General features: G+C 41.2%; 3 protein-coding genes across 4 annotated transcripts; 1 reads left to right on the forward strand and 2 right to left on the reverse strand.

The window, feature by feature from the left end:
* Window positions 1–270: 270 nt before the first annotated feature.
* On the reverse strand, window positions 271–9,679 carry LOC310716113 (uncharacterized protein). Of its 2 annotated transcripts, none has more exons than XM_083522989.1 (11): window positions 9,504–9,679; window positions 9,214–9,399; window positions 9,065–9,136; window positions 8,884–8,985; window positions 7,842–7,970; window positions 7,444–7,572; window positions 6,858–7,010; window positions 6,660–6,770; window positions 2,164–2,203; window positions 1,361–1,409; window positions 271–1,270 (listed from the first exon to the last, which is right to left on the reverse strand). In XM_083522989.1, the coding sequence occupies exons 1-11, from the start codon at window positions 9,510–9,512 to the stop codon at window positions 523–525; spliced, it is 1,728 nt and encodes a 575-aa protein (XP_083379115.1). In that variant the 5' UTR covers window positions 9,513–9,679; the 3' UTR covers window positions 271–522. The 2 variants fall into 2 exon arrangements, with proteins under 2 accessions (XP_083379115.1, XP_083379114.1); XM_083522988.1 differs by having other exon boundaries at window positions 9,065–9,139.
* Window positions 9,680–10,568: 889 nt separating this feature from the next.
* On the reverse strand, window positions 10,569–13,201 carry rps19bp1 (ribosomal protein S19 binding protein 1). Its single transcript, XM_083523763.1, has 4 exons — window positions 13,004–13,201; window positions 12,072–12,239; window positions 11,862–11,959; window positions 10,569–10,850 (listed from the first exon to the last, which is right to left on the reverse strand). The coding sequence occupies exons 1-4, from the start codon at window positions 13,056–13,058 to the stop codon at window positions 10,719–10,721; spliced, it is 453 nt and encodes a 150-aa protein (XP_083379889.1). The 5' UTR covers window positions 13,059–13,201; the 3' UTR covers window positions 10,569–10,718.
* A 1,211-nt stretch (window positions 13,202–14,412) lies between these two features.
* Window positions 14,413–17,717, forward strand: LOC310716361 (3-mercaptopyruvate sulfurtransferase-like). The gene is made up of 2 exons (XM_083523528.1): window positions 14,413–15,257; window positions 16,165–17,717. Exons 1-2 carry the CDS (start codon window positions 14,672–14,674, stop codon window positions 16,461–16,463), a joined length of 885 nt encoding a protein of 294 aa, XP_083379654.1. The 5' UTR covers window positions 14,413–14,671; the 3' UTR covers window positions 16,464–17,717.
* Window positions 17,718–17,848: the final 131 nt, after the last annotated feature.

Genomic DNA, 17,848 nt, shown 5'->3' on the forward strand with positions numbered 1-17,848 from the left:
CAGGTATGGAGCGATTTCTTGCAGAGTAAAGAACACCCTTCCCTAGTTCACAAACAAACAGTTATTTCTCTCATATTTATCTATAGTTCTCTATTTTTTTTATTTTTATTTTTTTTTTTACATCAGGCTGTAAGGCACTTTGGAGTGCTTAATAAATTATATATACAATAACATTATGTTATTAATATAACACAGGCCCATTGTAGATATTATTATAGCTTCTCAATTTGATTGTTTCAAAATACTGACATAAGAGACTCCTTTAAAAAGTAACAAACAAACATAATTTAAGAGAGAACAACTATATCAACAGTGGTAAACCTCTGCCCATTTATGTGGAACCTCTGCCACATAGCACGTCCCTGTTTAACATTTTCTAACCAATCAGAATCAAGCATTCAGATATGTGGTATAAAATGTTATGTGTCATCACTAGATGGGCATCAGTTAATTTTAGGGTCATAATTCTGGATGGAAAGTTTAAGTGAAAGGACAAAACATAGCCTATACTTTGCTAATTGATCACTGTAATCGCTGATCATTTTGCTCAACATTATCATCAACTGAGCGGAACAGGTTTTTAATCCTCAACAGTTGATCCATGCACTCTTTGAGATTGTCAGCCACCTCATGGACTTTCTGTGCAAGCTGGCTATTAGAGTTTTTTTTCGTTCTTGAATTGTCCTCCTCAAGAAAATAGTACTCGAAATCGTGCAGGATGTCAAAACACTTGACAATGGCATCTGTGGAGTTTGCGCTTTCCATTTCCTGAGCAACTTTGGCTATTTTCTCCAAATGAGGACCTTTTTCATTCAGCTTTGCGCCATCCTGCTTTCTGAGGTGCTTCATTCCTATATCAATGAACCTTAGGCATGCTAGAATATCTTCAATCTGTGCTTCAAAGTTGGTTATGATTTTCCCCACCTTGTCCTTTACCTGAGTCCATTTAATTTTTTTTGTGTAGGAGGCGGATGCCCCTGTAGCCCCTCCTGCTGCAGCAATTCCAATGCCCACACCGGTTGCCACCAACGAGGCTCCGAAGGTCAATGGGGCAAGTGCAAGGCCCGCCACAATAGCAACACCACCGACAGCACCTGTGGTACCTCCTGTGAGCTTGGCAACCCGAGTCTTTTTACTCGATTTGACGAGACTGTCCGCAGTGCAATGGAGCTCGGTGATATGGTTTAGAAGGTCTGTGCCATGCTGAACTAAAAGCAGCTCGTACAGACGCATCGCCGTTTTTACTCTTTGTGCCACTGAGATCAGTGGTCTAGAATGGAAAGAAGACAAACAGCATTATGATCCTATTCTAATCTCTGCTGTAATGCAATTCATTAAAAAAAATAATACTCATACATACTTTGATACTGTTTTCTCTTCTTGACTTTCCATTGGTAAATTCTCCAACCCTAAAAGAGAGCATACTGGTTTGATGCTTAATTCATTTACACCTGCTGCCATTGAATCCATTAACTCAAATAGAGGTGAAATCTCGGTTTAATTTTTGTTTATATTTTAATTATAGCACCACCTAGTGGTGGAAAGGGAGAACACTATCGCCTAGGACATGGTCATTACTTTGGTATGAATACAGCAAAGATTTGCTAAGATACTGAGATATAATATCGCGTCCTAACATTCTGATATTAGGACCACATTTGTTGGAGTAATTTGAAATGATGCTTTTCATAATTAGTGGTTCAGTCAGACTGCATACCGAAAGATTTGTTAAAAGTCTTGAACACATTCAACAAAAGCATTCAGATAGTCCTATTTGCAGCTATACACGAATGGCACATAAACCACATTTATTATTATTATTATCATTCATTATATAATATTAAAATTTTGGTGCTTGGACCCCTAATAGCCAGCAATTATCAAATGCTCTTGAACTATTAATATTTATTTTATACTACATTTATATTATATGAAGAGCATAATATTTTATTCAATCAGGCAAATATTCAAGATGATGCCACCTCCATTGTATGGTGTTCTTTAGAATTTAATCTAAAGGTTTTGTCTCCATACATAGTCCTAATCCTTAGCCAAATCAGAACTCTACCATATCTTCATAAAAAAATATAAAACTAAATTATTATTGCTATAAGTTGTTACTGTTGAGTATGTAGCTTTATTGACAAGTAAAGACTCACTCACCTCCTATGTTTCTCCACCACTCTAACAAGATGTCCAGCTCCTTAAAAAAGGTAGTCTAAGTTTAGGTTTAAAATTTACAACCAGCATGAAACACAAATAAAAAGTGAATTTTTAGCCAAGTTTTTATAATTTTACTTTTACATTTTAATTGGCCATTTCTGGTCTGATAAGTGATGACATGGCTTGCTAAAAAAAGCTGATGATAAAAATAATGTTATTTTCGATTTTAGCTTAAAACTAGAGGTCAACTGAGGATTTTACGGATACCGAAAACTAGTTTACACAACACTCCATGTAAAATAATACTGAACTTTATTAGAAATAATGTAATTTCAATGCTCTGGCCTTTGTGAAGACATTCTAAAGATGGCCATTTTAAGCACAATTATTTGGATTTATGTGAAATCCCCTGGTGGTCTAGTGGTTAAGATGCAGCGCTCCCACCGCTGCGACCCGGGTTCGATTCCCGGTCAGGGAACCATCCCCAGCCACTCTTAGTGCCGGTCCCAAGCCCGGATAAATTGGGGAGGGTTGCGTTAGGAAGGGCATCCAGCGTAAAACATGTGCCAAATCAAACGTGCGGAGGATCCGCTGTGGCGACCCCTAACGGGAGAAGCCGAAAAGAAAGTTTATTTGGATTTATGTGAAATGGTAATGCTTTACAGTAAAATTCTATTTGCACCATTAACTGTAGTTAATAAATCCTTTGAAGTATTGTTTATAAATTTTAACATACTAATATGTTAATTTTCATTTGATCAGTTAGCTTTAGTTAATACCCTATAAACTAACATGAATGAGGTACAGCATAGTCTCACTTGTAAAAAATAAACAGCATGTGGTATCAGTGATTCACTTCTAAAGGCCGCTCTCATAATGTATAATGATAGTGAACCTTCTCAGCTGCTACCCGGAAAAACTATCGGTAGGATAGTTCCAGCAATCAACTACTGTATTGGTGCTGATTAATTGCCTCTCCTTGAACTGCCACCTTAACGTGGTGGAGGGGTTTGAGTACTCGAATGACCCTAGGAGCTATGTTGTCCGGGGCTATATGCCCCTGGTAGGGTCTCCCAAGGCAAACAGGTCCTGGGCGACGGGTCAGACTAAGAGCGGTTCAAAACCCCTTATGAGAGATACTACATCAGGGACCGTGACGTCGCCCGGTATGGTGCAGCCGGGGCCCCACCCTGGAGCCAGGCCCGGGGTTGGGGCTCGTATGCGAGCGCCTGGTGGCCGGGCCTTCCCCCACAGGGTCCGGCCGGGCTCAGCCCGAAGGAGCGACGTGGGGCCGCCTTCCAGTGGGCTCACCACCTGCAGGAGGGACCGTAAGGGGCCGGTGCTAAGAGGATCGGGCAGCAGTCGAAGGTGGAGGCCTCGACAACCCGATCCCTGGACACGGAAGCTAGCTCTAGGGACGTGGAATGTCACCTCGCTGGCGGGGAAGGAGCCTGAGATTGTGCGTGAGGTTGAGAGGTTCCGACTATAGATAGTCGGGATCACCTCTACGCACGGCCTGGGCTCTGGAACCACACTCCTCGAGAGAGGATGGACTCTTTACAACTCTGGAGCTGCCCATGGTGAAAGGCGTCGGGCTGGTGTGGGTTTGCTTATAGCCCCCCAGCTCAGCCGCCATGTGTTGGAGTTTACCCCGGTGAACGAGAGGGTCGTTTCCCTGCGTCTACAGGTCGGGGATAGGTCTCTCACTGTCGTGTGTGCCTACGGGCCAAACGGCAGTATAGAGTACCCGGCCTTCTTGGGGTCTCTGGGAGGGGTGCTAGACAGTGCTCCGACTGGGGACTCCGTCGTTCTACTAGGAGACTTCAATGCACATGTGGGCAGCGACAGTGACACCTGGAGGGGCGTGATTGGGAGGAACGGCCCCCCTGATCTGAACCCGAGCGGTGTTCAGTTATTGGACTTCTTTGCTAGTTACAGTTTGTCCATAACGGACACCATGTTCAAGCATAAGGGTGTCCATCAGTACACGTGGCACCAGGACACCCTAGGCCGTAGGTCAATGATCGACTTTGTGGTCGTTTCATCTGACCTGCAGCCGTATGTCTTGGACACTCGGGTAAAGAGAGGGGCGGAGCTGTCAACTGATCACCACCTGGTGGTGAGTTGGATCCGATGGCGGGGGAGGAAGCTGGACAGACTCGGCAGACCCAAGCGTACTGTGAGGGTCTGCTGGAAACGTTTGGCCGAGCCTCCTGTCAGAGAGATCTTCAACTCCCACCTCCGGCGGAGCTTTGACCAGATCCCGAGGGAGGCCGGAGATATTGAGTCCGAGTGGACCATGTTCTCCACCTCCATTGTCGAAGCGGCCGCTCGGAGCTGTGGCAGTAAGGTCTCCGATGCCTGTCGAGGCGGCAATCCCCGAACCCGGTGGTGGAAACCGGAAGTAAGGGATGCCGTCAAGCTGAAGAAGGAGTCCTACCTGGCCTGGTTGGCTTGTGGGACTCCTGAGGCAGCTGACGGGTACCGGCAGGCCAAGCGAACTGCAGCCCGGGTGGTTATCGAGGCAAAAACTCGGGCCTGGGAGGAGTTCGGTGAGGCCATGGAGAAGGACTATCGGCTGGCCTCGAAGAGATTCTGGCAAACCGTCCGGCGCCTCAGGAGGGGAAAGCAGTGCCCCACCAATGCTGTTTACAGTAGAGGTGGGGAGCTGTTGACCTCAACTGGGGATGTCGTTGGACGGTGGAAGGAATACTTCGAGGATCTCCTCAATCCCACCGTCACGTCTTCCATTGAGGAAGCAGAGGCTGAGGGCTCAGAGGCGGACTCGTTCATCACCCAAGCTGAAGTCACCGAGGTAGTAAAGAAACTCCTCGGTGGCAGGGCACCGGGGGTGGATGAGATCCGCCCTGAGTACCTCAAGTCTCTGGATGTTGTGGGGCTGTCTTGGCTGACACGCCTCTGCAGCAGTCGGGGACAGTGCCTCTGGAATGGCAGACCGGGGTGGTGGTCCCTCTTTTTAAGAAGGGGGACCGGAGGGTGTGTTCCAACTATAGGGGGATCACACTTCTCAGCCTACCTGGGAAAGTCTATGCCAGGGTACTGGAGAGGAGAATACGGCCGATAGTAGAACCTCGGATTCAGGAGGAACAATGTGGTTTTCGTCCAGGCCGTGGAACACTGGACCAGCTCTATACCCTCTACAGGGTGCTGGAGGGTTCATGGGAGTTTGCCCAACCAGTCCACATGTGCTTTGTGGATTTGGAAAAGGCATTCGACTGTGTCCCTCGCGGCGGCCTGTGGAGGGTGCTCCGGGAGTATGGGGTCGGGGGCCCTTTACTAAGGGCTGTCCGGTCCCTGTATGACCGAAGCAGGAGCTTGGTTCGCATTGCCGGCAGTAAGTCAGACTTGTTCCCGGTGCATGTTGGACTCCGGCAGGGCTGCCCTTTGTCACCGGTTCTGTTCATAATTTTTATGGACAGAATTTCTAGGCGCAGCCAGGGGTCGGAGGGTGTCCGGTTTGGTGACGACACGATTTCGTCTTTGCTCTTTGCAGATGATGTTGTCGTGTTGGCTTCATCAGACCAGGACCTTCAGCATGCACTGGGATGGTTTGCAGCCGAGTGTGAAGCGGCTGGGATGAGAATCAGCACCTCCAAATCCGAGGCCATGGTCCTCAGTCGGAAAAGGGTGGCTTGCCCACTTCAGGTTGGTGGGGAGTTCCTGCCGCAAGTGGAGGAGTTTAAGTATCTTAGGGTTTTGTTCACGAGTGAGGGAAGGGTGGAACGGGAGATTGACAGACGGATCGGTGCAGCTTCTGCAGTAATGCGGTCGATGTACTGGTCTGTCGTGGTGAAGAAGGAGCTGAGCCGCAAGGCGAAACTTTCGATTTACCGGTCAATCTACGTTCCTACTCTCACCTATGGTCATGAGCTCTGGGTCATGACCGAAAGGACAAGATCCCGGATACAGGCGGCCGAAATGTGCTTCCTCCGCAGGGTGGCTGGGCGATCCCTTAGAGATAGGGTGAGAAGCTTAGTCACTCGGGAGGAGCTCGGAGTAGATCCGCTGCTCCTCCACATCGAGAGGGGTCAGCTGAGGTGGCTCGGGCATCTGTTCCGGATGCCTCCTGGACGCCTTCCTGGGAAGGTGTTCCGGGCGCGTCCCACTGGGAGGAGACCCCGGGGAAGACCTAGGACACGCTGGAGAGACTATGTCTCCCGGCTGGCCTGGGAACGCCTTGGTGTCCCCCCGGAAGAAGTGTCTAGGGAGAGGGAAGTCTGGGCATCTTTGCTTAGACTGCTGCCCCCGCGACCCGGCATCGGATAAGCGGGAGAAGATGGATGGATGGATGGATTTTACACAAAAAAAAGCCACAAATGACATTAAAAATGAGCTCTTGTTGCCATTCAACCACAGAATCTGCTTATGTGGATCTTTTAAAGGAATATTGTGTCAGACCTTGAAATACCAGATGCATCGTTAAATCATCTTTTTGCAGAGTCTGACATCACATCTGTAGAAAGGATCTGTTTTACCCTTGCTGTGTGCTCTTCAACCACGCTAGTCCGTTCACTCCACGAGCGGTAAGAAGTGAAACGCCCTTGTCTTGCTAGGCCTGCGGGTAAACCCATGGCTCCACCTTCACCCTGTGGGGTTTGTGCAAATCTGAAATGCATTCATGTAAACAAGTAGCTCTGCATTCCTTTTTTGTATCTATTTTCCATTTTCATTACCTGTGACAGAACGTCGTCTATGCTTTCATACACATGTTCAGTCGGCTCAGCAGAGCGGGTCTGGCAAAGCACATTTTTTTTGGGTTGTAATGTTAAAAACGGAGGTCGAAAAACAGGGCGAGGGGGAGGACCATTTATGGGCGTGGTACGATCCTAAGGATAAGAATGGATAAGAACGGATTAAATATAATAGTGTCCGTTTTATTGCAGTGTTAATAAAATGTCTAAAACATTTAATTCAAATACTAAATATCATACACAAGTCATTTACATTTTTCTTAGGCAGCAGCAATTTGCCCAGAATTTAAATGTTTTAAATTTATTTATTATTATTGTTGTTGTTGCTGTTGCTGTTATTGTTATAGTTACTTTAATGTTGTGTACTATTCCCAAATCAACTTAGTTCTGATGGTCATGTTAAAGATGTGACCTCATCCTCACTGAACACTTTTGGGATGGACCAAGTATTCCAAGATGTATTTCAATTGATGTGCCTAGATAGCATTGCTCATAGGAATTGAGCAGTTTTTACATTACACAGCAGAATTATCCATCGTCTAATCATAAACCATGATCGCTAGCTTACTGTGAGGTTTCTCTCATTGGGAAGAACATCAAGGTATGCTGGACCGTCCACTGTTGCCTCATCGTTCCCCATATGCCAAGAGGATTCTGAATTTCTGACATCTGACTCCTCTGAGTATCCATTTAAATCCTATAAAAAGGTATCAAATGTTACTAAATATAAAAGCTCTCGGAAAGGACACACATGAAAATTATTTTCTGTTGCTCTTTTTTCTGAAAGAGAGAAGACATCATTAGTAGTGGGAGTGGAGACCTGGCAGGAGCTTCTGACAAAAGTTCATTTCACTTATGAAAGCTTTGTACACAATTGCAAAAATGTTCCACACTGTGAAACTCTGTACCTTACCCAGAGACTTGTCAGACACAAACGTCTATGTATATATGGAGGTTTTGTCTCACCAGAGATTGATTGCATGTTTCAGCTTGTAATTCTTTTGTGCTGGTGAGTCTGGGAGGTAGGAAGTGCCGTAGCCTTAAGGGGTCAGGAGGTGGTGGGCGAGTTGGCCGTATAGGCTTGGGATTAGCTTTCTAAAAACATAAATTTAAGCAGAACAGCAGAAGAGTGGAGGTTATTATAACAGTAAAAAAAAGGGAACTAATTCAGAAATTGAACTATTCCCAAGTATTAACACAAGAGAATCTTGTCCCTTTACAGAAAACTTCTTCTATACGAGTCCCTGTGTAAGTTGACCTAGTAGACTTAATGCATTGTGTACATTTACAGCATTCAGCAGATGCCCTTATTCAAGTATCTAATTTATTTAACAGAGCAGTTAAGAGCCTTGCTCAAGGGCTCCACCAACAACAACTTGTGGTGCTGGGATATGAAGTCCATTGTCGTTCCCACTGAGCTTCCGCTTACCACGATTAGAATGAGCACATCAGTATAGCTGTAATTTAGCTTAAAGTTGGAAGCACTTTTAGAGATGGTGTTAGCATCTCCTAAACAACCAGAAATCACTGTGATATTAGAAATGAATAAAGTATAGCAATTATTATCGATACTTGCTATTCCCCATCTTGTAAAACTACTTTTTATTCATTCTTGCATATTAAGTCACTTAGTCAAGGTTACTGTAAATCCAGATCTCAGGAAAACTGAGCACAAATGTGGAATACACACAGAATATATGTTGCTGTTCCATCACAGGAAATATGCACAAACTCATTCACATCTAGGAGCATTTAGTCCACAATTCATCACTCCAGCATGGAGATTGTAAAACTGGAGGTAATTCCATTCTGACAGTAACCTGAGCTGAGCTGATTGAACTACACACCCCCTTGGCCTATGAGATGATGATAGTCACCCACCACATCAGTCATCAGTATATAAATAATTCCAAGTCATATATAGATATATGTACCTAGATTCCTATTGAGAATCAAGCACCTAGACACTATACAGCCATCAACAGATTAACCATCATCTCGAGCTTACTGTAAGGTTTCTCTCATTGGGAAGAACATCAGCGTATTTCGGGTCGTCCAATGTTGCCTCGGCATTTCTGATACATGATGGCTCCGCATGGCCATCAAATTCCTAAAAAGGGTCAAAATATAACAATTGTAAAATAAAATGGAAAGGACGCACATAGGAACGCTGTTAGAGAAACCCTCACCTGTGTCTCTGTGGTCTGAGAGAGGGAAGATCTCTTCAGTACGGTAGGTGGTGGCCTGGCAGGAGCTTCATCCTGCTGACAAGTGTGCATTTAAGTTATAAAAGCTTCGTACCAAATTGCTAAATATTTCACACTGTGAAACTGTATACCGTAGCCGGCAACTTGTCAGACAACACGTGTATGTATGCAGGGAGGTCTTGGCTCTCCAGTGATAGATTACACGTTTCAGCGAGTATTTCTTCTGTGTGGGTGAGGCCGGTAAGACGATGGTGTCGTAGCTTTGAGGGGTCAGGAGGTGGTGGGCGAGCTGGAGAATTAAGTTTGGGACTTGCTCCCTAAAAACACAAGAAATCGTGAATTAATTATACATGGTCAACACTGAGCTATGAATCATCTATATGGAATACGGAGACACAATAATGGAAAAAAAAATACTCACTTCAGACATCCCTTCTTTCCGAATGTCACTTTAGCCCCTGCTGATACCTTTCTTCCTGTTACATTATATTATTTTAGAGAGAAAAATTTCGTTTAGGATTTCACACCTCTTTTTATCTAAGTGTACTCACTCCGATGCTTTGCCATGCCCAAACACATACATGCCTACACACGTGACACTGCAGAACCTGTTTGTCAACCTACATAACGCACATTGTACATGTTAATCGTGCTTAGGCTGTCAAAACATTCAAAACAAATATGTATTCATATGCAGATTGATACACACAAAAACAGCAGTCATGACAGGAAGTCAACAAGGGAATCACTCTTTTCTGAATGCACCCTAGGCCTCTTTACCTGACATAAGTGCCTGGTCTTGTGGTTGAATAATCACAGATCACTATAAACCAGCTCAAAAACTGAACAAAAAACACTTCCTGAAGAATGGAGTTTATGAAAACTGTAAAGGGAGATATTCAAGGCACATATGGGTGTGTTCAGGTGCCTACAGACATCGAGCCATATCATGTAACTTACTTCCTGTGTAGACTTTCACATGTTCCATTTATATGATTTTCCTCTGGGCACTGTTTTCCCTCATACTGTCTAATAGCATGCCTGTAGTTAGAATGACAGTTCTGGGGATTTCACAACTCCTTTCTTCAAAGTGTATTGATCTGTTTGTAAATATCAAATCAGCTTGGAATAATTGTCCAGTACATATTCCCTTTTTTTAAGTAAAATAATTAATTTAATAGTTTTATTATTTTGACAAAGGGGATTCATTTCCTGTATCTGTACATATTAAAGAATATTTCATATTATACGTTTTCTTTGGAGTCTATTTCGATTTTGGAACATTGTCTTCTGAAAACGTTCTTCTAATTTCAATGATTTTTAATGAACATCCGCTTACAAAAATAATAACAATAAATTCACCATGATATATTCTTTGTCAACTAAAATGTCCAGTTTGCATATTAAAAATGTAAAAAAAAAATGAATAAAACTCATTTGAACAATCTCAGCTAAACAACCAATATAATAAAACACGAAACACAGATTTTGGCAAACCGGCAAAGAAATATTTATTTGTAAGACACAAAACAGAAAAAAAAAAAGAACGTTTCACAATAATGGAAACTGAAAATCTATCCGTGCTACTTTTCTAGAAGTTTGTCCTAGAAAAGACTTTAAAAAGTCAAACATGAGATCAACGTTTAGAAAAGTATTCCTGCTGGAACTTCTGGAATTCCGCCTCTGTGAATATGGATTGCTTTTCTTGTTTTTTGACGGGTTTCTCGGGATGGTACCGGGACTGCCGGCCTACGTTCTGTTGCACGATCTAAAACACAGAGAGGAAACTATGAGCATCGATAACACTGAGGACATTCACACTTTTTGAGGATTTGCATATTGTAAAAACGTCTTAAAATCTAAATTCACATGTAGTTTCAAAGAGCCTACAAATAAAACCGATGTACGTTATAGTTCGGGAGAGCAAAAATGCCTGCAAATATAACAAATGGGAACATTTCAAAATAATTCTAAAAGTAAAGGTGCTTTATACTCATCACGTGTACTTTATGGTACAGTGAAATTCTTTTTTCGCTTATTCCCAGTGGTGTTAGAAAGCGGGGGTCAGAGCACAGGGTCACCTATGTTAGAGCAACCCTGGAGCACAGAGGGTTGCCATAGGGTCCCAAAAGCAGCAGCTTGGCACTACTGAGGCATGAACCCCCAAACTTCACTATGCTGTCTTTTATTGGTGCAGCGTGTTTCCTAGGAACTCATTGCATAATACACGGTCACGCAGTCTTCTAAGGAAACCCTCAAGCGGGCCATTCCAGGTATGTTGAGGAAGTGTTTTTTTTGTCTGAGAAGAATTACATTATTTTTTTTAACTCAAACAATTTTATTACACTAAAAATAGACAACAAAATGTTTGTTACATTACATTTAAAGCAGATATTTAATTCAAAACAATTATAATCAAGCAATAAAAAAAGCCCACAGTATGTTAGTATAAGTGTCATTTTTTTAATTAATTTCTATTTCTAAAATAATTCTGAAATATTTCTATATTTCACTTCACAAACCTCTTGTTTAAACCCTAGTAAATAATAATGCGTGTTAGAAAAAAATAAAGTGTTGCCATGTGATCAGAAAAATGTATGACATCACAACCATCTAAAACAATGAAGCCAGAAGTGAGCAACCAAAATATTCAAATACATTTCAATATATTAAAAAAAAACGAGACTCCAAGGTAGAGGGCATGAGCAGTTCATAATCTCCACAATCCCTACATTACTATACCTCAGCTATAATATAAATGGATGTTATATTTCAGTACCTTTTTTGTGCAGCTGTCCTGCGTTTTACAGCTGCTTCCCAGGAAGTACTCCAGGTTGGAACTGAGCTGACTTTTCTTCTGCTTTTTTTGGTATTCCTCTACAATGAGACAACATGTTAAGTTTCTGAGTTAAAGCCGGTGCCTCTCTACATCTATACACATTCAGTTCAGTCCATAATTTTTGATAGATAAATAAATTAAAATGTTCACCTAAGGCATTTCTGATCTGCTTATCTTTGACTGTGGCTTTGTTTTTCCTGGTTTTGTTGTTGGCCTGCAGTCGCCGAATCTGCTTCTTTACCCCCTGCTTATTGGTGCTAATCTGATCCATCACTGATGTTTTCTTGGGGTTCTTCTTCTTCTGACCCTTGGCTGTACCTTCAAAAGAGGGAGAAAGACCATGAGGTTGATAGTTACATTTTGGAAATGTTTACAGATTGCAGATTCGACACAAACATAAGAGCTAATAAATAAATAAACAAGAGCTTGAGAAACAATTATTATTTAGTGCCGTTCCATTGTAACTACTCGAACTCGATTCATCCACTTTACAGTTGTTTTTCCCATCCAAGAACTTCCACAATATCATGCAGCTGCTCCCCTGCTTCAGTTTCTTTCTTCCATAGAAAGCAATGAACTTTAAGGCCAAATAGATTTTCACCAAAATAAGCAGTGTGACAGGGTGCATAACTGAGCAATGACATTCTCTGGACATGTTAGTACTTATGTAGTGTTTTTCTACAATCAGAATGTATTTAATTATTAGTTTTTAATTACTTTTTCTTCAAACAGGCATAGTTTTAATTTATAGTATAAGTAGGGGAATTGAGATCATTTGCAAATTAACTCTTATGACAAGCAGCAAAGCAGGAGCTTCTAAATAAAAAATAACCAAAGAGATAAAAGCATATTTACATCAAATGCATGTTGGTGAAACCTATATATCTGTCCGTCTGTCTATCTGTGGATTTAACACCAGGTTTTTGTCTCCAAAACTCCCCAAAATTAGTGTTGCTGCAAAATTCACATATGTGGAGGGAAACCCCCTTTTTATTATCTTATTTTCTTAAATAATGACCTACAATTAAATAAAAAATTATGTTATGAAAATCTGCAGGCTATTATCAGTTTGCACAGTTTACCTTTAAGATCTTCATTAAGCAGCTCAAGTCCTCTTTTTAACACTGAAATCGACATTGTGAAATATTACTATTATAGTATTTATGTTACTAAATGCGCACGTAAATCTATTACATTAAAAAACGCTCCGACTTGAAATGAGCACTTCCGCAGCATGTGGCACATATTATTGCGCTGCACTTTTAGAAGTCGTCTAGAAACCACGACCGCGGTGGAAAGTTCCACACTAGAAAGTTCCGGTGAGTGGCTTTGTTAATTATTAAAAGTAACAAACTAATCAAGAATGTTCTTTTAAACAAAAATAACAAAACGGTTAACATCAGGAATAAATATAAAACTGGATGAGATGATAAATAACTGAGAATCATCATTACTATAATTATGTAATTCTTGTGATAATTTTATTTAATTATAAAGAGCAAGACGTCAAATCATTGAAACAAACACCAAACAATGCTGTAAAAGCACAGGGTGACATTTAAACTATGGGCTATGATTGTCTTAAGATCTCATCTCTTATCCAGATACAGAGATGTAGAAAGACAGTACCATGATTGTTGTTATCACATGTAAATATTCACTTGTAAATTAGCCACTATTCTTTTTTTTTATTTAAAAAAAAAAGAATATGCTTAGCAGTGCTAGAAGCTATTAAATGGAAAAACACCTGACTCCTTCCAAAAAAATGCTAAAAATGTCACCATACCACCAATTACGCATTGTGTTTAATCCGCCATTGTGGCTGAGTTATTGCACAAGTTTTTCTATAGACATTATAACTTAGTTAGTATGTGCACAATCATCTCTATAAGTTTATTTAAAAAATGGTGATAGTTTAACATTTTGACTGTAACATTCTTCACAGGTCAGTACACTGTGTTTAGAAGAAGATTCAGTACAGGTGGCCTACATCAGAAATGCTCAAACCAGGGCCAGTGAGCCAAAGCTAGCTTTGATTTGGCTCACCATGGCATATATGAGAAAAGAAGAAGAAACAACTTGGAAAACCTCTGAAAAAATACAGACCAGTTTTTTGCTTCTCATTAGAGGTCAACAAAATAGCCATATTACCATTGAACATCTATAGTAAAATAAACTGGATTGTTTCTTATTGTAATATAAATATTACTGAACTAGAACTTTAAAAATAAAACTGCATTAGTTAAGAAAGGCTACAGAGTCATAATTAAATATTTTTTCTTTTTTTAATGACCATAAATGAGAGGAACCAAGTGAACCTTCATTTCAAAATAATAAATTATAAAAATAATGCTTGTTATTCTCAATCAGGATTAATTTTTGCTCTTTAATAGGAAAATCTTTGACCTCTTCCTACAGTCCTTTATTGAATCTCATAATCATTTAGTATTTACTAAATAGCAATTACAAATACAGAGGGCGGTATTGGCCACACCCCCTTCCCTAAGGTAGACTACGTTGCATATTGTAATTGCGTAATAAAGCAGAATACGGTGGTGTATTCTTTTAGGATAGAATCTTTACATTAGTACTAATAGAAGCTAATACTAATTCTAGCAATTTCCGAATAGAATAAATACTTGATTTATTTTTATTAATTAATACGTAATAAATAATAATCTCATCGATCCGTCACCTGGATTTATTTATAAGACGTGCAGTTCAGGGTTTGGCACATTTCTACTTCGGCGATGTCTCTCCAAACAAAAGCGCTGGTCACCGCCAAATGGCTCTCCGAGGCCATGAAAACGCGCTCCTGTGTGAAGTTGCGCGTCCTGGACGCGTCCTGGTATTTACCCAAACTCAGGCGCAACTCCGCGAGCGACTTCAAGAAGTACCACATACCCGGAGCGGCGTATTTCGACTTGGACCGATGCAGCGACCGGACCTCACCTCTTGATCACATGCTTCCGACGCCCGACGCGTTCGCCGAGTACGTCTCGGGCCTCGGGGTGTCTAACGACGCTCACGTGGTGGTCTACGACGCGAGCGAGCAGGGCGCGTTTTCTGCGCCGCGCGTCTGGTGGATGTTCCGCGTGTTCGGTCACCGCGCCGTGTCCGTGCTGGATGGTGGCTTAAAGAGCTGGATGCATGAAGGATTCCCGCTGACGGAGAAGCGCATAAAGCCTGAACCTGCGGTTTACCGGGTCACGTTTAACCGGGCCTGGGTGAAAACATACGAGGACATTTTGGACAATATCGAGACCAAAGAGTTTCAGGTGGTAGATGCGCGACCTGGAGGAAGATTTAGAGGAAGAGACCCTGAGCCCAGAGACAGTAAGTGTGTGTGACCTCATAATAAACCCAGTGCACAAAACTGATTGCAATGAAATATATTCTTGTGACTGCTTAATTCTGATTGATCTAGTAGGGATATATTAATACTTCGATACTTTATTGCACAATCCAATAATACGATTTCGAAACGTTTATTTCCTTATAACATTCTTGAAAGGAATGGAGCCTCCCTTCAAAAGCCTGCAGAGGTAAACCTTTCCCAGAAGCATGACCCTATAGTAGGGCTTTTGTCTTGTTAACTTATTAACAAGACAAGGAAAAGATCTACTTAGGGGTGGTAACAGTAATTCTGTTCACTGATAGGACACACTACACAACCTGTAAATACTCCCTGACTCCTTTCTTATTCCTTCATACTGACCAAATGATATCACAACCTTAATTAATCAATAGTGCAGAAATGTAGATTGGATCATATTGTGGTTTTTTTTGTAACTTCAAGCTCATAATGCGTTCACTATGGACCCTTATGTAAGAAAAAAAGCATGGGTCCTTCTTAAAGTACCAAAAAGAAGCAAACAAATAATTATAGAGGCAGGCTTCTGATTTTTTTTAGTGGATATCCACAATCAGTGTAATTGCACAGTTTTGCTGAACTATGCAGCAGTCGCCTTATCAGACGGCGGGTTAATGATAAACATTTGCTTTATCTTTAATTGCATGCCGTGGATCTGTTTGTAGTGATTGCATCACTGGTTTAATGAAAGCATGCATACGTGCTGTCATGCACTGACCAGAGGACAGTTGGACAGTTACACAGATTTCCGTATTTGTTTGACAGTTCATGAAATATAAAGATACTATATAATAAGTTTGGACATTACTGTAAATAGTGAGACCATCTCTTACCTGTTGTCTTGTTTATGTTTGTGTTTGTGTGTGTCAGACACTGAACCCGGCCATATCCCTGGTTCCATCAACATACCTTTTACATCTTTGTTGGCACCCTCAGGACTGTTTCTTCCCCCGGAGCAGCTAAGGGCACTGTTTGATCAGGCTGGTGTCAATCTGCAGTGTCCACTATGTGTCACCTGCGGCTCAGCGGTGACGGCGTGTCACGTCGCCTTGGCAGCCCATGTATGTGGCCAGCCGAACGTGAGCATATATGACGGTGGCTGGTCTGAGTTTTATGCACGTGCGGCCCCTGAGGACGTCATCTCAGAGGGACGAGGGAAACACTTGTGACAAGCTTGAAATAGAGAGGAAGAAAGCACAGACGATCATAAACTTTTTAGTACAAACGTAAAATGAATTTCTTGCTCAGGAGATCTCGCAGCTGCTTTTTAAAAACAATCTCACAAACTGGCTAGTTAGTTTGCTAGCTAGCTAACATTACACGTAGCTAGCAGTGTTAACAATATTTCTTGCAGTCTGTCTAGATTTACATAAATAACCCGTGTTTTATACTAGTTTTTAATATTCCCTTGTTGACTTTGCTCACACAGTTAGCTATAAATTTTCTGCAGAGGTGGAGAGTCGATTTGTGAAAAACACTAAACCTTTTGACACAACAAACAACATTTGTGGTGGAAAATCGGTGTAATTTTTCTTTTAATATTGCCTTTCGAAGTAGATAGGATGCTCGAATACATAGTAGACTGGCTAGTTAGTTTGTTAACTATCTTGAATAGTCAATTTATTGAGCAATATGCCTAGAAATGCAGAACTATCCAGTGAGTTAATACTTGATTTAAAATTTTCTCACCTTTAATTTACCAGAGGAAAGGAGGGTATAACAGGGAGTTTTATAATGTTATGTGTATCGTATTGTTTTGGATATAATTTATTTATATTAATTATAGGATTCTAATCTAGAAATGTAGTTTTCTAACTGGTTAGCATAACATTAAACTAACATTTTAATTTGATAAACCCTTGTTGACTTTTTTTAATTCAAATTATTAATGCTACACGATACCCAAGGGCAAAAGGACATAATAGGTATTGTGTTAAAATGATTTAATTAGTTAGCCTAGATAGATAGCATTACAGAATCCCAGCAGGTTTCCAACTGGCAAGTAGGAGAAAGTAATAAACAAATGTATTGTAGCAAAATATATACAGTCTATTGTTTAATTATTAAGAATGTAAAGCTTTCAGTTTACACACATTTTCTACAAACCCAAAAAGGGTCACAAAACCTCCTGAGTAATTTCTGGAGAGAGAAATGTTAAGAGGAGGCTGTTAAAGTGTGTTTAAAACATTATTGTAACAAATCCAAAGATCTTATCCTGTAGGTGTCCCATTGCCTGAATGACCTTCAAACTGAAATTGAAGAATCAGAGTTCACTCTAACTTATCTGTCCTTATCTTTCATTCCCCCCCTCTCTCTTTTAATTGATTTTCATTGCTGTGTGATTAAATTAAACAGCCTTTGTTCTTAAACCATTAAGTTACGTGTAAAACCGAGCTGCATTGATTAAACAGCAAGTTAGTAAATTGTATGGTATGTCTGAATTGAATGAAATCCTTCTCTAAAAAAATCTCAGCAGTGATTTATTTGTTTTTTTTTTTTTAACTTAGAGACCATCTATATAAAAGCCCAAGTATATTCATTGAGCATTCCTTTC

This window comes from Silurus aristotelis, assembly GCF_946808225.1.
Source record: "Silurus aristotelis genome assembly, chromosome: 2".
In the NCBI taxonomy this organism is placed as follows: Eukaryota; Metazoa; Chordata; class Actinopteri; order Siluriformes; family Siluridae; genus Silurus; species Silurus aristotelis.